Here is a 24,740-nt window from a genome sequence, read left to right as displayed (position 1 = left end):
AGTGAGAGTCAAGTTGAAGGCTTTGAGACCAGACTTAATGCTAGTGAGAGTCAAGTTGAAGGCTTTGAGACCAGACTTAGTGCTAGTGAGAGTCATAGCTTTGAGACCAGACTCAACACCAGCACGGTCCAGATTGAAGACTTGAGTGAAGGTAATTTGATCAAGATGGTGTTCAGTGAATGCAAGTATAAATGTGTATAGTGTTGAAAAGGGACTTACTTTGGGGTTAAATAGTAGTTCACACAAACTGACTTATTATCAGTTACACTCCCCACGAAGCCTTGAATTGACCACGACTCAGCTAATGTAAGCATAATAATCCATAATGGAAAAGCTTTACTCACTCAGTGAAAGTGCATGAGTATTTACTGTATTTACTGTATGAGTGACTTAATGCTAATGTCTTGATAGTGATAATTATTATTATCACTATCATAAGTGGTAGAAGTAGTGCTTTTTCTGTCGATTGATCAGATTTTATTTTAGATTTTTTTCTCTTTCCACATGATTTTGTTTAATCCTTTATTAGAAATGCAGCAATGTTGAAAACGGATTTCTTTACTCAGTCTTGTTTCTTTCTATGAGATTACTGAAATCTCAAAAAGGTGGGCATAATAAGCTTCGGCTTCAGCCCTTTCCTTTTCGGTCAATTGTATCATGTTGTCAACCCCTTTTCTTTGTATGTAATAATGTTGGATAAACCATGACAGAGACAAATAAACTATCTACTGATTTCAGCTCATCTTGCTCAGCTGACCACCATAGAAACCAGGCTGACTGCTGCTGAAAGTAAGTATGTTTTATAAATATAATATATACTAACATATTATTAAGTATACTGTACATGGATATCAAAAGTAGGAATTGAAACAATCCCCAAAAGGTTAAATTAAATGGAGGACACTTTTTTTTTGGCACACACTAATAAATAAACGCTTAGACGCTTAGTATGTTCATATATTAATAATTATATATGAATTAAGTATGATAGGCTATACTAATATAAAATACTATATGTATGCTTAGTAAACATATTATGTTCAGTCTTCATTATGTATGCAGACTATAAATACTGCAAATTCCCCAAATATGCATAGAAAATGAAATGATCTACTATTCTTTGGCACACATTTGGCAAAAAAAATAATGCAGATCTACAAGCTCACAACGTAATGTGACATGTTGTGAGCTTGTAGATCTGGATTTGGTGTAGAGGGAAATACTGTGCAAAAGGATGCTACGCACACCAACCGACCCACACCAATCCATGACAGAATAATGTTAGAATATTATATTAATGTAGTGTTGCTGATCCACGGCAGAACAATCAGAAAGGTAGTCTTTAAAAGAGAAGAAAGTGGCGCACACACTGGTCTGGTATAGCACACACTGGTCTGGTATAGCACACACTGGTCTGGTATAGCACACACTGGTCTGGTATAGCACACACTGGTCTGGTATAGCACACACTGGTCTGGTATAGCACACACTGGTCTGGTATAGCACATACTGGTCTGGTATAGCACACACTGGTCTGCTATAGCACACACTGGTCTGGTATAGCACACACTGGTCTGGTATAGCACACACTGGTCTGGTATAGCACACACTGGTCTGGTATAGCACACACTGGTCTGGTATAGCACATACTGGTCTGGTATAGGACACACTGGTCTGCTATAGCACACACTGGTCTGGTATAGCACACACTGGTCTGCTATAGCACACACTGGTCTGGTATAGCACACACTGGTCTGGTATAGCACACATTGGTCTGGTATAGCACACACTGGTCTGGTATAGCACACACTGGTCTGGTATAGCACACACTGGTCTGGTATAGCACACACTGGTCTGGTATAGCACACACTGGTCTGGTATAGGACACACTGGTCTGGTATAGCACACACTGGTCTGGTATAGGACACACTGGTCTGGTATAACACACATTGGTCTGGTATAGCACACACTGGTCTGGTATAGCACACACTGGTCTGGTATAGCACACACTGGTCTGGTATAGCACACACTGGTCTGGTATAACACACACTGGTCTGGTATAACACACACTGGTCTGGTATAGCACACACTGGTCTGGTATAGGACACACTGGTCTGGTATAACACACACTGGTCTGGTATAACACACACTGGTCTGGTATAGCACACACTGGTCTGGTATAGCACACACTGGTCTGGTATAGCACACACTGGTCTGGTATAGCACACACTGGTCTGGTATAGCACACACTGGTCTGGTATAGCACACACTGGTCTGCTATAGCACACACTGGTCTGGTATAGCACACACTGGTCTGGTATAGCACACACTGGTCTGCTATAGCACACACTGGTCTGGTATAGGACACACTGGTCTGCTATAGCACACACTGGTCTGGTATAGCACACACTGGTCTGGTATAACACACACTGGTCTGGTATAGCACACACTGGTCTGGTATAGCACACACTGGTCTGGTATAGGACACACTGGTCTGGTATAACACACACTGGTCTGGTATAACACACACTGGTCTGGTATAGCACACACTGGTCTGGTATAGGACACACTGGTCTGGTATAACACACACTGGTCTGGTATAACACACACTGGTCTGGTATAGCACACACTGGTCTGGTATAGCACACACTGGTCTGGTATAGCACACACTGGTCTGGTATAGCACACACTGGTCTGGTATAGCACACACTGGTCTGGTATAGCACACACTGGTCTGCTATAGCACACACTGGTCTGGTATAGGACACACTGGTCTGCTATAGCACACACTGGTCTGGTATAGCACACACTGGTCTGGTATAACACACACTGGTCTGGTATAGCACACACTGGTCTGGTATAGCACACACTGGTCTGGTATAGCACACACTGGTCTGGTATAGCACACACTGGTCTGGTATAACACACACTGGTCTGGTATAGCACACACTGGTCTGGTATAGCACACACTGGTCTGGTATAGCACACACTGGTCTGGTATAGCACACACTGGTCTGGTATAGCACATACTGGTCTGGTATAGGACACACTGGTCTGCTATAGCACACACTGGTCTGGTATAGCACACACTGGTCTGCTATAGCACACACTGGTCTGGTATAGCACACACTGGTCTGCTATAGCACACACTGGTCTGGTATAGCACACACTGGTCTGGTATAGCACACACTGGTCTGCTATAGCACACACTGGTCTGGTATAGGACACACTGGTCTGCTATAGCACACACTGGTCTGGTATAGCACACACTGGTCTGGTATAACACACACTGGTCTGGTATAGCACACACTGGTCTGGTATAGCACACACTGGTCTGGTATAGCACACACTGGTCTGGTATAGCACACACTGGTCTGGTATAACACACACTGGTCTGGTATAGCACACACTGGTCTGGTATAGCACACACTGGTCTGGTATAGCACACACTGGTCTGGTATAGCACACACTGGTCTGGTATAGCACACACTGGTCTGGTATAGCACACACTGGTCTGGTATAGCACACACATTGGTCTGGTATAGCACACACTGGTCTGATATAGCACACACTGGTCTGGTATAGCACACACTGGTCTGGTATAGCACACACTGGTCTGGTATAGCACACACTGGTCTGGTATAGCACACACTGGTCTGGTATAGCACACACTGGTCTGGTATAGCACACACTGGTCTGGTATAGCACACACTGGTCTGGTATAGCACACACTGGTCTGGTATAGCACACACTGGTCTGGTATAGCACACACTGGTCTGGTATAGCACACACTGGTCTGGTATAGCACACACTGGTCTGGTATAGCACACACTGGTCTGGTATAGCACACACATTGGTCTGGTATAGCACACACTGGTCTGATATAGCACACACTGGTCTGGTATAGCACACACTGGTCTGGTATAGCACACACTGGTCTGGTATAACACACACTGGTCTGGTATAGGACACACTGGTCTGGTATAGCACACACTGGTCTGGTATAGCACACACTGGTCTGGTATAGCACACACTGGTCTGGTATAGCACACACTGGTCTGGTATAACACACACTGGTCTGGTATAGCACACACTGGTCTGGTATAGCACACACTGGTCTGGTATAACACACACTGGTCTGGTATAGCACACACTGGTCTGGTATAGCACACACTGGTCTGGTATAGGACACACTGGTCTGGTATAGCACACACTGGTCTGGTATAGGACACACTGGTCTGGTATAAAACACACTGGTCTGGTATAACACACACTGGTCTGGTATAGCACACACTGGTCTGGTATAGCACACACTGGTCTGGTATAACACACACTGGTCTGGTATAGCACACACTGGTCTGGTATAGCACACACTGGTCTGGTATAACACACACTGGTCTGGTATAACACACATTGGTCTGGTATAGCACACACTGGTCTGGTATAGCACACACTGGTCTGGTATAACACACACTGGTCTGGTATAGCACACACTGGTCTGGTATAGGACACACTGGTCTGGTATAGGACACACTGGTCTGGTATAGCACACACTGGTCTGGTATAGCACACACTGGTCTGGTATAGGACACACTGGTCTGGTATAGCACACACTGGTCTGGTATAACACACACTGGTCTGGTATAGGACACACTGGTCTGGTATAGCACACACTGGTCTGGTATAACACACACTGGTCTGGTATAGGACACACTGGTCTGGTATAGCACACACTGGTCTGGTATAACACACACTGGTCTGGTATAGCACACACTGGTCTGGTATAGCACACACTGGTCTGGTATAGGACACACTGGTCTGGTATAGCACACACTGGTCTGGTATAGGACACACTGGTCTGGTATAACACACACTGGTCTGGTATAACACACACTGGTCTGGTATAGCACACACTGGTCTGGTATAGCACACACTGGTCTGGTATAACACACACTGGTCTGGTATAGCACACACTGGTCTGGTATAGCACACACTGGTCTGGTATAACACACACTGGTCTGGTATAACACACATTGGTCTGGTATAGCACACACTGGTCTGGTATAGCACACACTGGTCTGGTATAACACACACTGGTCTGGTATAGCACACACTGGTCTGGTATAGGACACACTGGTCTGGTATAGGACACACTGGTCTGGTATAGCACACACTGGTCTGGTATAACACACACTGGTCTGGTATAGGACACACTGGTATAGCCAAAGTGCCAAGAATGTATTATAGGACGAAGAGAATACAGAAACCACCGTTTGGGCAGATAACTGACACACTTCAGGGTATATAGAGCCTGGGCTAGTCTTACAACCAATCACATTCTGACCCATTTAGAGCCTGGGCTAGTCTTACAACCAATCACATTCTGACCCATATAGAGCCTGGGCTAGTCTTACAACCAATCACATTCTGACCCATATAGAGCCTGGGCTAGTCTTACAACCAATCACATTCTGACCCATTTAGAGCCTGGGCTAGTCTTACAACCAATCACATTCTGACCCATTTAGAGCCTGCGCTAGTCTTACAACCAATCACATTCTGACCCATATAGAGCCTGGGCTAGTCTTACAACCAATCACATTCTGACCCATATAGAGCCTGGGCTAGTCTTACAACCAATCACATTCTGACCCATTTAGAGCCTGGGCTAGTCTTACAACCAATCACATTCTGACCCATATAGAGCCTGGGCTAGTCTTACAACCAATCACATTCTGACCCATATAGAGCCTGGGCTAGTCTTACAACCAATCACATTCTGACCCATTTAGAGCCTGGGCTAGTCTTACAACTAATCACATTCTGACCCATATAGAGCCTGGGCTAGTCTTACAACCAATCACATTCTGACCCATATAGAGCCTGGGCTAGTCTTACAACCAATCACATTCTGACCCATATAGAGCCTGGGCTAGTCTTACAACCAATCACATTCTGACCCATATAGAGCCTGGGCTAGTCTTACAACCAATCACATTCTGATGAGTGCTGAGAGCAATCAGAGGGAAATACTAGCAGCCCTACTATACAGCCCTGGGGGACCCCGGTCAGGTTTAAGTGGATATGTGTAATTATGTGTAAATATTGATGGTACTGTCACACTCACAACATGTTACAATTAACCAAAGTAATGACTTTACCGTCTTCCACTATTAAATGTCAGTGAGGATCTGACCATTAAGGTGAATGAAAGATTTAGGTTTACAGTTTTCTGGATCTCCAAGGACCCTGTTTTTGTTCTACACTATATATATATATATATATATATATATATATATATATATATATATCTTTGCTGAAAATAGCAGATCTACAAGTGCACAACAGAACATGGCCCAGTTCAACACATTGCGAGAGATCTGCTATTTCTGCTCCAGAACAGAGTTACTAGGGTTCAAGTAATGAATAATAAATAATAATAAATCCTGTCTCTGTATTTGACAGACAGTAATATTCCATGGAGTATTGTTAGTGACCGTTTAGTTTTAATAGCCTATACTTTGTCTTGTTGGAGCTGATAAGCTGCTTTACAACAAGATTGGTGTATTGGCTTAATATAATATTATGCTTTTATAATATTTAAACAGTTTGATAATGCTCCTCCTGTGTTGACAGACAAACCGAAGGTGGCCTTCTCTGCTGGTTTGGGTGATGTTCGACAAGTTGGACCGTATAGTTCTTACACCACTCTGGTCTACAAGAAGGTCTTCAGTAACATCGGCAACGCCTACAATAATTCTACAGGTGATTAAACTACAATCCATCCATGTACACACATGTACTTAAAGTACTACAAGTAAAAAGTAGAAATGTGCCATTTCATGTTTTCAAATGTATAAAGATTTTTTGAAAATAGCTCACAATGCGTCGATGTGACAGATTGTGAGCTTGTAGATCGTCTATTTTCAAATGGCTGAAATGCATTAAAGGCTGAAGTGGTTACTGTATGTTTTGTAGTAATAATCTAAATCTACAAAGTAACTACTAACTAAAGTTGTCAAATACATTTAGTGGAGAAAAGTACAATATTTGGATCTGAGTAAAAGTAAAAGTATTGGAAATTGTTAATACTCAAGTAAACTACAAATACCAAAATGTTTTACTCAAGTGCAGTACTTAAGTAAATGTACTTAGTTACTTTCCACCACAGTGTGTTTCACATTGAAAGCAACAGTCCAGAGGACATGAGGAAAGTAACCTCTTAACTCACACAACTTGTAGATCTGACTTTTTAAATTAAGGTTTTTATTTTTATAATTGTATTATTTATTTATATTAATGTAATGTGTTCTCTCATCCTGTGTTCTCAGGGGTATTCTCTGCGCCGGTCAGTGGACTCTATCACTTCACATATGCTGCATTTAACATATGGTCATCAGAGTATTTCTGTGTCCATATGTATAAGAATGAGCAGAGACTCTTAAGGAACTGTGGATACAATAGTGGAGGTAATGAACAGATATCTAGTGGAATGATGGTAGAGCTGGAGGAGGGAGACACTGTTGACATGCGTTTACGTTCAGGGGACAGGCTCTATGATGACGGGTTCAACCGCTCTGTGTTCAATGGTGTTCTGCTCTATTCTATGTAACACTGTCTGCTACTGGTACCATTACTTTATACAGTGTTCTGGTCTATTCTATGTAACACTGTCTGCTACTGGTACCATTACTTTATACAGTGTTCTGGTCTATTCTATGTAACACTGTCTGCTACTGGTACCATTACTTTATACAGTGTTCTGGTCTATTCTATGTAACACTGTCTGCTACTGGTACCATTACTTTATACAGTGTTCCCAATAAACACATTGAAAAGCATTGTTGTCTGTTGTATGTTTTACTTTACAGGCGACACACACATACTACAAACACAGTGTTCTATTTCACCAACAGTCCGTGTTGGATTTTACAGTTACTTGTATTGTGAATTAAAGAGCCTGTTGTATTATGCAAATCACAGAGCAGAGGCTAGACGGTCAATGACACACATTTTAACAGCCCATTTCTGCACGGCGGCAGAAGCAGCAGCAGTGATAAACAATAATGTATGTCTTAGCTATATTTGAGAAAGTGCCTTCCCTTTCCCCATGAATTAATCCACCCGGGCAATAGTTTATTAAATTAGTTTGCAGCATGCTCTGCAGCTCATGTGAACAGAGGTGCAACCATTAACAGGTGAAAGGAATGGGACAGCACTTTGAAGATGAGTCCGTCATTCATGACACTTTACATCACTTTGAGAACCCTTACGGTCCTTATTTACACTCAGTGCTTTAAAGGTAACAGTGAAAGGTGTAGCCCAGGCTTTATTATGCCAACCCAAGAGTAACTTTCTTACTTACAAAACAAAACCAGGGGGTCCCCAGCCAAATGATTGATTGTTGGGAACCAAATGGACCCTTAATGTTAATACATTTGATTTGAATTGAAACCCAGCTTACAAATAGAACGAAATACGAAGTTACGGGTCCGTTTGCAACCTCAACAATACAGTGTACATTTTTCAAAATCAAAACGGTATCACATGAGGGTCTGTGGCCTCATGGTCTAATAATGCATATCAGATTGCTCATCATTGCTGCTATACCACCTGTAAAATGTTGTTATGGGGGACCCCGGCATATCTTTGTTATGGGGGACCCCGGCATATCTTTGTTATGGGGGACCCCGGCATATCTTTGTTATGGTGGACCCCGGCATATCTTTGTTATGGGGGACCCCGGCATATCTTTTCAGATGGGGGACCCTGGCATATCTTTGTTATGGGGGACCCTGGCATATCTTTGTTATGGGGGACCCAGCATATCTTTGTTATGGGGGACCCCGGCATATCTTTGTCATGGGGGACCCAGCATATCTTTGTTATGGGGGACCCCGGCATATCTTTGTTATGGGGGACCCTGGCATATCTTTGTTATGGGGGACCCCAGCATATCTTTGTTATGGGGGACCCCGGCATATCTTTGTTATGGGGGACCCCGGCATATCTTTGTTATGGGGGACCCAGCATATCTTTGTTATGGGGGACCCCGGCATATCTTTTCAGATGGGGGACCCTCATTTTAATGCAAAACAAAGTGAAAAGACAGAACAGCTCTTAAAAGATAAAAAAGAAAAACAGCATACATACATATATCATATTCATATGGTAAGAGTGTGATAGAATAAGGTGTGCAGGGTGGCAGCATGGCCTCTAGGTGGTGCTACAGTGAGGGGTTTTACACTAGACTACAAGCAGATGTGACGTCACAATCATTTTAACCACTTTGTCCATTTAATGTGCTGGCCATTCAAACACATCAGATCTACAAGCTCTGTGTCCATTTAATGTGCTGGCCATTCAAGCAGCAGATCTACAAGCTCTGTGTCCATTTAATGTGCTGGCCATTCAAACACATCAGATCTACAAGCTCTGTGTCCATTTAATGTGCTGGCCATTCAAACACATCAGATCTACAAGCTCTGTGTCCATTTAATGTGCTGGCCATTCAAACACATCAGATCTACAAGCTATATACACTTATACAGTGTTCTGGTCTATTCTATGTAACACTGTCTGCTACTGGTACCATTACTTTATACAGTGTTCTGGTCTATTCTATGTAACACTGTCTGCTACTGGTACCATTACTTTATACAGTGTTCCCAATAAACACATTGAAAAGCATTGTTGTCTGTTGTATGTTTTACTTTACAGGCAACACACACATACTACAAACACAGTGTTCTATTTCACCAACAGTCCGTGTTGGATTTTACAGATACTTTTATTGTGAATTAAAGAGCCTGTTGTATTATGCAAATCACAGAGCAGAGGCTAGACGGTCAATGACACACATTTTAACAGCCCATTTCTGCACGGCGGCAGAAGCAGCAGCAGTGATAAACAATAATGTATGTCTTAGCTATATTTGAGAAAGTGCCTTCCCTTTCCCCATGAATTAATCCACCCGGGCAATAGTTTATTAAATTAGTTTGCAGCATGCTCTGCAGCTCATGTGAACAGAGGTGCAACCATTAACAGGTGAAAGGAATGGGACAGCACTTTGAAGATGAGTCCGTCATTCATGACACTTTACATCACTTTGAGAACCCTTGCGGTCCTTATTTACACTCAGTGCTTTAAAGGTAACAGTGAAAGGTGTAGCCCAGGCTTTATTATGCCAACCCAAGAGTAACTTTCTTACTTACAAAACAAAACCAGGGGGTCCCCAGCCAAATGATTGATTGTTGGGAACCAAATGGACCCTTAATGTTAATACATTTGATTTGAATTGAAACCCAGCTTACAAATAGAACGAAATACGAAGTTACGGGTCCGTTTGCAACCTCAACAATACAGTGTACATTTTTCAAAATCAAAACGGTATCACATGAGGGTCTGTGGCCTCATGGTCTAATAATGCATATCAGATTGCTCATCATTGCTGCTATACCACCTGTAAAATGTTGTTATGGGGGACCCCGGCATATCTTTGTTATGGGGGACCCCGGCATATCTTTGTTATGGGGGACCCCGGCATATCTTTGTTATGGTGGACCCCGGCATATCTTTGTTATGGGGGACCCCGGCATATCTTTTCAGATGGGGGACCCTGGCATATCTTTGTTATGGGGGACCCTGGCATATCTTTGTTATGGGGGACCCAGCATATCTTTGTTATGGGGGACCCCGGCATATCTTTGTCATGGGGGACCCAGCATATCTTTGTTATGGGGGACCCCGGCATATCTTTGTTATGGGGGACCCTGGCATATCTTTGTTATGGGGGACCCCAGCATATCTTTGTTATGGGGGACCCCGGCATATCTTTGTTATGGGGGACCCCGGCATATCTTTGTTATGGGGGAGCCAGCATATCTTTGTTATGGGGGACCCCGGCATATCTTTTCAGATGGGGGACCCTCATTTTAATGCAAAACAAAGTGAAAAGACAGAACAGCTCTTAAAAGATAAAAAAGAAAAACAGCATACATACATATATCATATTCATATGGTAAGAGTGTGATAGAATAAGGTGTGCAGGGTGGCAGCATGGCCTCTAGGTGGTGCTACAGTGAGGGGTTTTACACTAGACTACAAGCAGTGATGTCACAATCATTTTAACCACTTTGTCCATTTAATGTGCTGGCCATTCAAACACATCAGATCTACAAGCTCTGTGTCCATTTAATGTGCTGGCCATTCAAGCAGCAGATCTACAAGCTCTGTGTCCATTTAATGTGCTGGCCATTCAAACACATCAGATCTACAAGCTCTGTGTCCATTTAATGTGCTGGCCATTCAAACACATCAGATCTACAAGCTCTGTGTCCATTTAATGCGCTGGCCATTCAAACACAACAGATCTACAAGTGTACTGTCCAATTATGAATGGACAAGATTATGATCAAGATTGGGGATGTATTAGGTGAGCTGGACATGTGCTCTCATCAGGGAGAGAGAAGAACTGTCCACATTCCATGGGGCAATAAATAGGCTGCCAGCATCTCTTGGGGGGTTGGGTGGTAAGCTACCTTCCTGCTAGAATGAGGGGTCTTTTACGACACCGAGGAAGGGTGGCTGACTCACTGAGTACACACATGTTGATAGCAGGTGAGCAATGTATGAAGTATAGCCTACCATTTCAATTCCTGTAATGTGTATCGATACGTGTTCTAGGGTCCACACTTAGATATTGGGTTAGCAAAACACCTGCATAATATCTAAGAGTCGACCAGTTTAAGCTAGTCTGAAATAGCAGCTAGCCTTACACCACAGGAAGTGTGGTGGAAACAGAACCACCTCTCTCAGGCAGATGAGGAGCAGTCTGGGCTTTCGATTGGCTGAAAACTTTGCCAGGGAGGTGGAACCTGCAGTCAGGGCCTGCTATGTTCATGTGTGTAAACTAGCAGTGAGTTAGATTCAAGGAGAAGATCGTGCAAGGGCAACAGGCGAGAGGCCAATGGTGAATATATATTAATGTGCATTATTAATAACATGTTGTGTTGTAATATGTTTAGATTGTAACAGAGTATGTATTGTGCCTCCTGTTTTGTCTCCCAAACAATCAGATTTAAAACCATAGGTAACATAGGAATACCATAGGTACCAACCAGGTAGTGTTGAACTAATCTGTAATAAGGTGCAGCTAAGTTGTACCAGATCGAGAGAGCGAAGAATGGCTCTCAAGTGGCCAGTCTGGGCCAGCTTAGAATGTTTCAATGAGAGCTGAACTCCCAGCGACAGGTTAGGTTAGGGGCAGACAGATAGGTTAGGGGCAGACAGATAGGTTAGGGGCAGACAGATAGGTTAGGGGCAGACAGATAGGTTAGGGGCAGACAGATAGGTTAGGGGCAGACAGATAGGTTAGGGGCAGACAGATAGGTTAGGGGCAGACAGATAGGTTAGGGGCAGACAGATAGGTTAGGGGCAGACAGATAGGTTAGGGGCAGACAGATAGGTTAGGGGCAGACAGATAGGTTAGGGGCAGACTATTAGGCAAAGTTCCCGGGGAACTGTATCCATCCTGTGTCGGGGGAGGGGGAAACAAACAGTGTGTGTATGTGTGTGTGTTCATGTGTAATAACAAGTGAATAAAAGCATATAAAAAGCATGCATTTGTAAAGAGAAGAGATTATTGGAACGTTTTAGTTCAGTTTATGCGTGTTGAATCTTAGTTAAAGTCTTGCCGGTTGCTGAGTCCGTCGGATACTAGGGATGGGTCAGATTAATCGATTAATCGATTATCGTTTATTTTATAGGACCCGGAATCGATTATGAAAATTAATAATCGATAATCGCTTATTTTTATTTTTTTATAAATGAAAATCTGTTGGAAAGGCAATATTGTCATCCAAACAGGACAGGGCTATAGGCCTACCAAAGTGTGCCTGGGATGTGTCTGTGTAGCTGCATGACTGAGAGGAGTGTGAGTGGAGATTGATTCCAATCAAGATACAGGTTTGGAGGATTTAGCAGGTGTTGGGAATTTACCTAATCAGGCCTAGGCTGGGGTTGCTATGGTGATCAATTGGATCAACAGTGGTCCAGGGACCACCAGTGGTCCTCATTTAAAAGATGGAGTTAGTAACCAAATGGACCCTTATTAACTCTCAAGAGTTACAATTATTGTTAATCAACTATACATCAGGGGTTCCCAAACTTTTTTGACTTAGGTACCCCTTGGGGGGAAGATTATTTTTATTTGTAGGGTTCATTAAAAAAAGAAAAAAAGAAAAAATTAAATTATAAAAAAAAAAAAAAAAAAAATACCCCCCCCAAAAAAACGATTAATCGATTAATCGTTAATATTGAATTATACAAATCGATTTTCATTTTGGACACATTTACACATCCCTAACCCCCATGTTATGTTGGTTGTAGCCTACTTGTGTTGTTGTTTGCTATAAATATGTATTGATAGGCTTACATATAACATCATCAAAATCACCACCAGTCCCCCCTGGGCTGGTATTAGTATTATTATCACTACTGAAATGAAAGCATGTGAATGGCCTGGAAGTGGGAGCCCTTTTTTATTTTTGAGTGGTGCAACCACTCCTATATAGACAGATATGTGTGTCCCTGGCTGGCTGGCTGGCTGTGTCCCTGTGTCCCTGGGTCTGAGCATGGAAATAGCATATTTTCTCCACCAATCGTTTTGGATGCGGGGCGGCTCGCCGGAACCGCCCCGCCCCCCCCTGGGCGTGTTCCTGCAGGGGTCTGGATGTAACTGTCAAGAAATGACAGTTACAGTCACCGGAACCGGGCTGGCACCCTGAGCGCGTTCCCGTGGGTCTGGAAGTTCCAGGGACCCCCACATGGGTGTGATTTTAACGGAAAAGTTACTTTTCACAGTAACGCATTACTTTTTGGTAACAGTAACAGTAAAGTAACTAAGTTATTTTTGAAATGATGTAACTAGTAACTGTAACTAGTTACCTTTTAAAAGTAACAGGCCCAACACTGTAAGCTTGTGATTGTAACATGACTGCACCCATAATATTTGTGCCCTTGTGCATTTCCCTTTGTGTGGACATAAATACATTCTTAAAACGTGTGTGTGTGTGTGTGTGTGTGTGTGTGTGTGTGTGTGTGTGTTTGTGTGTGTGGGGGGGGGGGGGGGGGGGAGTGAGCGAGCGAGTGTGAAAGAGAGAGTGTGAAAGAGAGAGAGAGAGAGAGAGAGAGAGAGAGAGAGAGAGAGAGAGAGAGAGAGAGAGAGAGAGAGAGAGAGAGAGACAGAGAGATAGAGAGCAGGCAGGTCTTTGGGTTTAGGGATAGTGATAGAGAGACATCGTATGCACACGCCTTTTTTTGTTTTTTCCACTGGACTCACGTGTCCCAGGAATGGGTGGACCCGTGATTAGTGATGGTGTAACAAAAACGATGTTTAGTGTTCAGGGTTAAGGAAAATGTTATATTCAAAATGTGATTGTATAAGTCTGTCAACATGTGATGTATGCAATATCAATATTCTTGTTTCCTATAATAACTGTGATTCTGTACATCCTTTCTGTCCACGCCCACAATCTGGTGATGTCATCAATCAGTAATTCTCAGCACCTGAGCTGTATTGTTTTGGAGCTCTTTAAGAGTAAGTTCTTTGTCTGTGAAAATCATAGCACTGACGAAGGTCTGAGGACCCAAACGTTAGCTTTTTAATTGCACCATGAGCACAGAGCACCATAAAAGCATGATAAAACAAAAGAGATTTTTTTTTTCTAAGTCTCAGTCTAAGGAGTTTTATTTATATTTCAATACGGTGAGCGAGTCTTTTCCTGTCAAAGTTTCCCTTGGGTTCAGGGTTAAACCCATTTAGACCTGAGACCGATTTAAAAAAAAGTCTTCTAAATCATGACAGTTTTGCGTTTTCTGAAAAACCTATGTTTCTGTCAGTGGTGCTCAACCTTTTTTATGTCAAGGACCCCCAGAATTATCTGTATTTGGCTGCGGACCCCCAACTGAAAATATGTTTTTCCAGGGCCCCTGGAAAAACATATTCCAGTGGGCACCAGAAGCACAGAAAAATCACACCTGTGTGAAGCAAGTACAGCATCTTGCAATGGGTCTGGTCCACAAGATTCGATACACCACCAAGATACCCATGTACCTGTCTAAAAACTTCCTTCATGTAAACGAAGTCCACACCCACAACACCAGAGGGAGTGCAACAAACCATGTACAACCCAGATTCGGCACAAACAAGGGACTAAATTATTTTCGCTCCTATATGCCACCAAAATGTGGAACGCCCTACCAACAGTCATTAAGACATGTGAATCCCTTGACTCCTTCAAAACCGCTCTCAAAGGGCACCTACGGATGGCTGCAATTCGAAACTGGCCTCTGTAAAATCTGAATCCCCCCACCCCCCCCCCCCCCCCCCATTTTCCCTCACTGTATATTGTATCTTTTCCCTTTTTTGCTTCCCATATGATGAATTCCTGTTCTGTTCTTTAGCTACATAGAAATGTCTATTTGTATGTCTCTAAATGTTTGTATGTCTTTAAATGTTTTGATGAATTGGACAATGTGGACCCTGTTGTAAACAAGTGTAATGCTTAATTGGGTCGTCCACTCACAGTCTTTGTATTGAGTTTGTGCTTAAAATGTACTGTAAATTCTACAAACTGTTAATAAATATTTCAATCAATCAATCAATCAAGTGAGTGGTGCAACTCCGTGTGGGGTCCCAGGAAGTTTCAGTCCCACAGGACCACGGCCAGGGTGCCGGCCCAGTTCCGACGAGCCGCCCCACGTCCAAAACGGTACAGAAATGAGAGAGTTACCATTTGGGGGTATCCGGGGGTCCCCGGGGAGTCCCCGGGGGGTCTCCGGAACATCCAGACCCCCAGGAACGCGCCCAGGGGGCCAGGGCGATTCCGACGAGCCTCCCCACGTCCCTCTACTGTCACTGTACTGTACTGGCACACCCAAAATCATCATATACAATACAGTATATACAGTTAATATGTGTGCGTGTGTTTGTGTGTGTGTAGGTTGCGCACAGGTGGTGAAAAACAACCATGCTATTTCCGTGCCACCCACACACACACATAGCTCCGTAAGGGAGTGGTTGCACCGCTCAAAAAAGTTCACTCTGAAAGAATATTCAAAGATTTGCACCACATTTTCATGGGGCGGGACTGTGACGCTCTATATATATCAGTGGTTCTCAATTTTAATTTGTAATACGAGGTGTGTAGTGGAATGCTGTCCACCAGACCCTCGTTTCCCCTCACTGGCCGTGTCATTTCCCTGTGAAAGAGACCGCCTGCTGTGTGATTTAACTGACGTTGGTCCGACCTGCGACAGTGAGTGAACAGAGAGAGAGAGAGAGAGAGAGAGAGAGAGAGAGAGACATTGGGTCTTCCCAGGATGATGGTTAGCCTCATTATGTCAATGTAATACAGCTGTGATGTGAACACGAACAGTCATTAAATTCACAACTCAGACTCAGTGGAACAACAACACAAATTGTCACTTTGAATCAAAACAAATCAACACAAGTGTGAACACACGCAAGCATGCACGCACACACGCTTGTGGCACAAGCACATGCATGTACACACACACGCATGTGCATGCGCGCGCACACACACACACACACACACACACACACACACACACACACACACACACACACACACGCACACACACGTATTGTTTAACATTAGCTAGAAGCATCAAGCCACTTGGCAATATAAGCAGAGAGCTGGATCAGCAGAATGTGCAGTGGAGATGAGAGTTATGGCTCAACATTATGCCATGAGTAACGAGGTATCTGCAGGTACAGTACAGTTAGGTACTGGACTACTGTAATGCCTTGTAGGCCTATGCTGGTTTAAACCAAGCCTCCCTTGCTCGACTCCAGCTAGTCAAGAACTCGGCCGCTCGTCTACTCACAGGTACTCGCAGACGTGAGAATATCACACCTGTCTTGGCCTCCCTTCATTGGCTCCCTGTCCGCTTCAGAGTGGATTTAAATAATATTTTATTTGTCTTTAAATCTATTAATGGTCTGGCTCCTCTTTATCTGTCTGACCTTATTGAGGTCTATACTCCTCCTAGGTCACTGCGGTCTGAGGGCCAGCTAAACCTCAGGGTCATAAAGAAGACCCGCTTAAAGTCCAGAGGCGACCAAGCCTTTTCTGTTGTAGCCCCCAAAACTATGGAACGCACTCCCCTCCCACGTCAAATTGGCCCCTTCCATCGAGACTTTTAAATCTCGCCTAAAGACCCACCTCTATACCTTGGCTTTTAACCCCACTTGAGTTCCTTCTGTCCTTGTATATGCTTTGTCTCACTGTGATGCTGTTGCTTTTCTGTAGTTTTTCTGTAATGTGTCTCAGTTGTTTTCACTGTTTGTACTTTGTTTTCTCGCTGTTGTTTTTCTGTGTGGTAGCTTTAGTGCATTTGTTTTTATTTTTCTCCTGTGTACAGCACTTTGTAAACTCTGAGTTTTGAAACGTGCTATATAAATAAAGTGGATTGGATTGAAGTAATAAACCCCAGGGAGCGTGGCTATGTCCCAGCCCTGTGTTCACACAGTCCTATGTTCCCATATCGCTCAAAGTTCAAACCTATGCAGTGTTAATTCTGATGGGGTGCTTACGTTGGTTAGACATACTAATTGTCCGACAGACTTTAGCTCGACAACTAACCCGTGCTGTGGGTTAAAACTCACCCGTGGCTTCCATGTGAGGTTAGATTCAGGGCTGGGTTTTGAGTAGGGTGTCGGACTCATGACTCTAGCACTGTTAGTAATAAAAGTATGTCGGACTCTGACCAAACATATGCACTTTTTACAGCCAATTCTGATTTAGTCTTATGGCCCTATTTGCGTCAGTGCCTTACCTCTTCCTTCCCTATCCCTAAAATTCTTTGCCTTTTCTTTTTACCATTCTGAAAAACATTTTGATATCTACATGCTCACAACGTATCGATGTAGATTGGCTATTTTAAGTATTTTAATTTTTTTTTTTTTTAATAATAAAAAGAAAGAAGGCAGGGCCTAAAGGTTTAGGGATAAGAAGGCACCGGCTAAAATAGGACCCGTCTTTTGAATAACACAACATTTTGTTTTAGTCCTATTTAGTCATCTAAAATGGTTTAGTCCCAACCCATAGTCTTTTAGTCTTTTAATAATCTTAGTCTTAAATCAACAAAATCAACACTGAACCTGTGTTCCCTCAGTCCTATGTTTCCACATTTCCTATGTCCCTCATTCCTATGGTCAGGGCAGGAATTTCACTGTGGCCACAGTGCTCCTTCCCACTCTGTTGGGCCGTGTGGCCCAGAGCCATTGAAGGAGTGTTGCGCCGTGTGGCCCAGAGCCATTGAAGGAGTGTTGCGCCGTGTGGCCCAGAGCCATTGAAGGAGTGTTGCGCCGTGTGGCCCAGAGCCATTGAAGGAGTGTTGCGCCGAGTGGCCCAGAGCCTGATTGAAGGAGTGTTGCGCCATTTGATGGGACAGAAAACTGAGCACTTGAAGCTGGAGTTTGAAGTACGGTACATTGTTTTCAACGAGGGCGGCGCAAATATCAGCAATTTTAGGCATGTGTGCAACATGAAGATAAGCCTTAAAGATATTGAAAGTAACCATGGAAGTCTCTGTATGTTTATTTACGTTGTAGTAGGCCTATTAGTAAAAAACAATCTAAAATAAAGGAATTTAAGATAAAGCATGGGCTGTTGCTTGAGTCCAGTTCTGCCAACTTCCGGTCCAGGACCCTCTTCGTCAATAGAGGTCTATGTAGAAGATGAAGTGAACAGAGTTGTCACAACAAATCTATATAGGGCTGGTGAGGCCCTCAAAGAAATACATGCCCCGGGGCCTCAGTGGCCCCCACCCGATTTCACCCTTTTTTCATCAGCACTATTTTCTATCAATACGGTCTTTTGTTGTCTGTGGTTGAGATCTTATTGTTAAATATGATATATTGTTAAGGTGCTCTCAAATCAACAGCTAATTGTTTCAATTTCAAGATGTTCTCCACTGCCCAGGTGCTTAACTATATTCTTTATATGTTTACTATAACTTTAGGCTATACGCATGTATAATGCCGGTTTTGTGAATTGTAAGGTAAAACATCACGGGTAAAACCCATGACCACGAGACATTATGAAGTCACTTTTCCTTCTATAAATAGCAGCACAGTCCCAGGCTATCATTTGTACCTTGAACAGGATTCATTGCTTTAGCTACAAGAAGGGTGTATCGAGGCCCGCCCTCTCTGTCTGAAGAGCGTCCCCTGTCATTGCTGCAGCGTGTAGAGTGTGTGTGTGAACTGTGAAGCAGTGCCTCAGCCTCAGCAGTGACTGAACCATTCTGCAACATTCTGTAACTTCTACAGCTAATCCAGAATGGATGCATCGATGACTGCAGCTCAAATCCGGGAGAAGTTCATCGATTACTTCCGTCGCCATGAGCACCAATATGTCCACTCCTCGGCCACCATCCCGATGGACGACCCCACGCTGCTCTTTGCAAATGCTGGAATGAATCAGTTCAAACCCATCTTCCTCAACACCATCGACCCGTCCCACCTCATAGCCCGGCTGCGTCGTGCCGCCAACACACAGAAGTGTATCCGCGCCGGTGGAAAGCACAACGACCTGGACGACGTGGGCAAAGATGTGTACCACCACACCTTCTTTGAGATGCTGGGGTCCTGGTCCTTTGGGGACTACTTCAAGCATTTGGCCTGTGAGATGGCCCTGGAGCTGCTGACCCAGGAGTTTGGCATCCCCATCGAGCGTCTGTATGTCACCTACTTTGGGGGCCATGCTGAGGCAGGCCTGGAGCCTGACCTCGAGTGCAAGCAGATCTGGATGGACCTGGGAATGGACGAGGCCCGTATCCTGCCTGGCAGCATGAAGGACAACTTCTGGGAGATGGGGGACACGGGTCCCTGCGGCCCCTGCAGTGAGATCCACTACGACCGCATAGGAGGAGGGAGAGACGCTGCTCACCTGGTCAACATGGACGATCCCAACGTGCTAGAGATCTGGAACCTGGTGTTTATTCAGTTCAACAGGGAATCTGAAACGGAGCTCAAGCCACTGCCTAAGAAAAGCATTGACACAGGCATGGGTTTGGAGCGCCTGGTGTCCATACTGCAGAACAAGATGTCCAACTATGACACTGACCTCTTCATCCCTTACTTTGAGGCCATTCAGAAGGGTACTAACGCCAGGCCCTACACGGGTATGGTAGGTGCTGAGGACACTGACGGCATCGACATGGCCTACCGCGTCCTGGCTGACCACGCTCGCACCATCACCATCGCCCTGTCGGACGGAGGACGGCCGGACAACACGGGACGCGGCTATGTGTTGAGGAGGATCCTGCGTCGCGCTGTGCGTTACTCCCATGAGAAGCTGGGAGCTGAAAAGGAGTTCTTTGCCTCTCTGGTGGACGTGGTGGTCGAGTCCCTGGGCGATGCATTCCCAGAGCTGAGAAAGGACCCAGAGATGGTGAAGGAAATTATAAATGAAGAGGAGGAGCAGTTCCTCAAAACGCTCAAGAGGGGGCGTCACATCCTCGACAAGAAGATCCAGAGCCTGGGATGCAGCAAGACCATTCCAGGTGACACAGCGTGGCTGCTGTACGACACCTACGGTTACCCTCTGGACCTGACGGCTCTCATCGCCGAGGAGAGAGGCATGGGCGTCGACATGGCCAGCTTCGAGGAAGAGAAGAAAACAGCACAGCTGAGGTCCAAGGGAAAGGGTGCTGGCTGTGCAGACCACATCATGCTGGACATCTACGCCATTGAAGAACTGAGAAACAAGAGTGTACCTGCGACGGACGACTCCCCCAAATACGACTACAAGTTAAACGACAATGGCGAATATGTTTTTAACACGCCCACGTCCACGGTCCTGGCCCTGCGCCGTGACCGGGCCTTCTGCGAGGAGGTGACCACAGGCCAGGAGTGTGGAGTGGTGCTGGACCAAACGTCCTTCTACGCCGAGCAGGGAGGTCAGACCTTCGACGAGGGCTACATGCAGAGGGGTGACGACAACGCGGAAGACAGGATGGAGTTTACAGTGAAGAACACACAGGTCAGAGGAGGCTTTGTTCTCCACGTGGGGACAGTCTATGGAACGCTGAAGGTCGGAGACCAGGTCACCTTGCGCCTAGATGAGGCTCGTCGAAAGCCCATCATGAAGAACCACACGGCCACCCACATCCTGAACTTCGCCCTGCGAGGGGTCCTGGGAGAGGCCGACCAGAGGGGCTCCCTGGTCGCCGCTGACCGTCTGCGCTTCGACTTCACCGCCAAGGGCGCTCTGAGCACCGGAGAAGTCCGCCGCACGGAGGAGATTGCGTGTGCCTTGATTCGAGATGCAAAGCCTGTGTACTACAAGGACACCCCTCTGGCTGAAGCCAAAGCCATCCAGGGTCTGCGCGCCGTGTTCGACGAGACCTACCCCGACCCGGTGAGGGTCGTCTCGATCGGCATCCCCGTGGAAGAGCTGCTGGCTGACCCCAACAGCGCTGCCGGGTCACTCACCTCCATAGAGTTCTGCGGAGGAACCCACCTGCTGAACTCCAGTCACGCTGCACCTTTTGTCATCGTCTCAGAGGAGGCCATCGCTAAGGGCATCAGGCGCATCGTTGCTGTGACGGGAGATGAGGCCAAGAAGGCCCAGAGGAAAGCTGACACCTTGCGCCAGTCTTTGTCGTCGCTAGGTGAAAAGGTGAAGGCTCAGACGTCTTCAAACAAGGACGTCCAGAAAGAGATCGCTGACATGACAAAATCCCTAGGCACGGCAGTGATCTCCCAGTGGCAGAAAGACGAGATGAGAGAAGCTCTGAAGGGCCAGAAGAAGACCATGGACGACCTGGACCGCGCCAGCAAGGCCGAGGTCCAGAAGAGAGTCCTGGACAAGACCAAGGAGGTGATTGACAGCAGCCCCAACCAACCGCTGATCGTCATGGCCATGGAGACTGGCGCCTCCGCCAAGGCTCTGAACGAGTCACTGAAGCTGCTGAAGGCTCAGTCTCCACAGACTGCTGCCATGCTCTTCACTGTAGACCAGGATGCTGGCGAGATCATCTGTTTATGCCAAGTCCCACAGGACGTGGCCAAGCGCGGCCTGAAGGCCAACGAGTGGGTGAATGAGCTCTCTGAAGTGCTGGACGGCAAAGGCGGCGGCAAGGACTTGTCGGCCCGGGCCACCGGCAGGAACACGGAAAACCTGCAGGTGGCGCTACAGATGGCCAATGAGTTTGCACGGCTCAAGCTGGGAGAGAACTAGCAAGGTGTGAAGTACGAGGAGGGGGGGGCAGACTGTGTGAGAGTCGGAATTATCGTTTATCGTGATTAAAAAAACCACACAATAAGTATTGTGGAGATTTTTATTTATCGTGAAATTGTCCAACGTCATACACTAGGAATTGGCTTTTGTTGAGCTGCAAATTCACCACCACTTAAACACTATACTTGATGAAGCAGACCTGAAAAGAGCATTTGGTATGTTCTTATTTCACGCTACACAAATCAATTTGCCAAAAAATAGCAGAACTACAAGCACACAACTTGTTGTAACGCAGCTTGTAGATTGGCTAAATACCAGCTTGGAAGCGGGTGTGGGAGACGACCCGCGCCATAGGAGGAGAACCTACCACACTGAACCGCCTACAAAGTGGGGTCTGGCATGTGAGTATGGTGCGAGTGCGGTGACCCTGAGCAGACTGCCGATCATATAATCACCACCTGCCGCTTATACAGACCACCCTCGGAAGCTAGCCTCTTTGACCTATAGGAGTTTGAGTTGAAAATGTATTGTTCCCAGATTTTCACAAAGGAGACAAACATTTTGAAGTCCATTATATTCAGTAACTCTCCCAAGTTGGCACATGCCATAATAGTTACCTGCAGGCAATAAAGCCAGAAAATACTCCCAGATATTCCTGAAGGGGACAACAACTCTGAACCGAGCTTCTAAGTGAAAGTATGGTGGAGCTGTAAGAAAAACATGAAATTAACAAAAGACAATAAGACTGGGTCCAACAACAGCATTTCATGTGGCCAGCCTATTATTCTAGTCATCTAAGATGTATCTATAATGTATGGTTTCAACCCGATTTGACCACTGTAGTCCATAGCTAGCCAATGACATCATCCTTGCCCATATTTGGAGAATCTGAGCTTCTTGACTTACATTATAAATCAAAGTAAACCTTTTCAAAAGGTACTAATGACGGCAGCCTATTTCAGAGTCACGCTGTAAAAAATAAGTTATAATAATAATAATATTGGTGACAATAACATAACTGGGCTCTCTCAAGTGTTAACTGGCAGTTTGCACAACACATTCAGTCTAGGATGTACAGGTCAGAGCTCTCAAGATCTTCAACATCCTCATCCTCAACAGGCTCATGTTATGTTTTCTGTTGCTGTTGGCAGTCATGGCTGCCAGTTCCCACCTGATGTCATTCGGGAGTCCCGACTGCTCCAGACCGTACTGAATAACTGCTAGCTTACATACGGTCTTCAGACTAGGACTTAAGTCTAAGACGTACAGGTCATCCGCGGGCGTGTATCTTTTGTATTCTCCGACATCCACTGGAAACGACTTGTATCTGTATCCTCTGAAAAGGATGATACGGTCTCCCACCATGCAACAGCACATCCTAAAATTAGACATTGATAAACATGGGCCTTTCCCTTCGGGCTCAACCTTCTTCCAGGTGAAGGTATCTGGATAAAACTTCCAGAGATCATTGAATTCCCGGCGCAGACATAGGTTCACGCCGCCAAATATGTACAGCTCTCCATTATAGGCGAAGGCTGAATGGAACGCGCGTCCCTCTGGAAGAAGCTGTGCGGGCGTCGTGCTCAGCCAGCAGTTGGTCTCTGTGTCAAACACACTGATGTTGTTGTAGTGGTAGTAATGGTCCCCCAGGCCCCCGAAGACAAACATTCTCGTGTCGATCATTGTGGCCGAGTGACACGATGAAGCAGGTGACGGAGTGCCTCTGGTTTTGATTAAAGACCAGACCATTGTCGTGGTGTCCAACTTGTGGATGTCGTTGGTGCGTCCAGTCAGATGGCTGTATCCCCCATAGATGTACATGACCTTCTCCAAGACGCATGCCGAGTGGTTGATCCTCGCCAACGGAATGTTCCCGGAGATTGTGGGCTTGAACCATCTGTGGGTGTCGACGTAGAACCCGTAGAGCATGTCGGAGCACTCTCGTTTCTTGGTGATGCCCCCCCAGATGTAGATGGTGTTCTCTATCAGCACGGCCGTGTGTCGGCAGCGAATGCAGGGCACCTCGAGGGGATGTTCTCCCGTATCGTCTGTCACCGGGGGCAACTTCAGCCAGGACAAGGACACTGTGTTGAAGATGTGGACGACAATCTCGCCGTAGTTGTAGGACTCCCTATCACAGTAGCCTCCGAAGTAGTAGACCTTGTGCCCCATGGCCACGACAGCATGGCCTCCCTTTGGGCCTTTCAGATATAACGTCCAGCGGATCATCAGTGAGATTCCGTGAATCCACTCGCTGCTCTGTAAAAGAATGCAGTCCTACTGCAGTTCACTGCCAGTTATGCTGGTGAGGTGGCAGGAATGTCACACGGAGCGTGGCCAATCCTTAAAGTCCATGAGGTTGGGTTGGCCAATCGGGAATGCCAGTTACTTTCTAAAGGCCTTTTCAATCGAGTCCGAGCTCATTCGGTTCACAAGCTCTCGCTGTCGGATATAGGCACACTGAGT

At 45.4% G+C, this 24,740-nt stretch overlaps 2 protein-coding genes across 2 annotated transcripts; one reads left to right on the top strand and one right to left on the bottom strand.

The window, feature by feature from the left end:
- The first annotated feature begins 19,320 nt into the window (after positions 1-19,320).
- LOC310865934 (alanine--tRNA ligase, cytoplasmic-like) lies at positions 19,321-22,502 on the top strand. Its single transcript, XM_083775141.1, has one exon. It carries the CDS (start codon positions 19,371-19,373, stop codon positions 22,272-22,274), a length of 2,904 nt encoding a protein of 967 aa, XP_083631267.1. The 5' UTR covers positions 19,321-19,370; the 3' UTR covers positions 22,275-22,502.
- A 458-nt stretch (positions 22,503-22,960) lies between these two features.
- Positions 22,961-24,446, bottom strand: LOC310855687 (kelch domain-containing protein 3-like; the record flags this gene model as incomplete). Its single annotated transcript, XM_083760792.1, has 2 exons — positions 22,961-22,981; positions 23,508-24,446. The coding sequence occupies 2 exons, from the start codon at positions 24,444-24,446 to the stop codon at positions 22,961-22,963; spliced, it is 960 nt and encodes a 319-aa protein (XP_083616918.1).
- Positions 24,447-24,740: the final 294 nt, after the last annotated feature.

This window comes from Protomyctophum parallelum, assembly GCF_964188405.1.
Source record: "Protomyctophum parallelum genome assembly, chromosome: 1".
Classification (NCBI taxonomy): Eukaryota; Metazoa; Chordata; class Actinopteri; order Myctophiformes; family Myctophidae; genus Protomyctophum; species Protomyctophum parallelum.
This window is presented reverse-complemented; position numbering and strand designations above follow the sequence as displayed.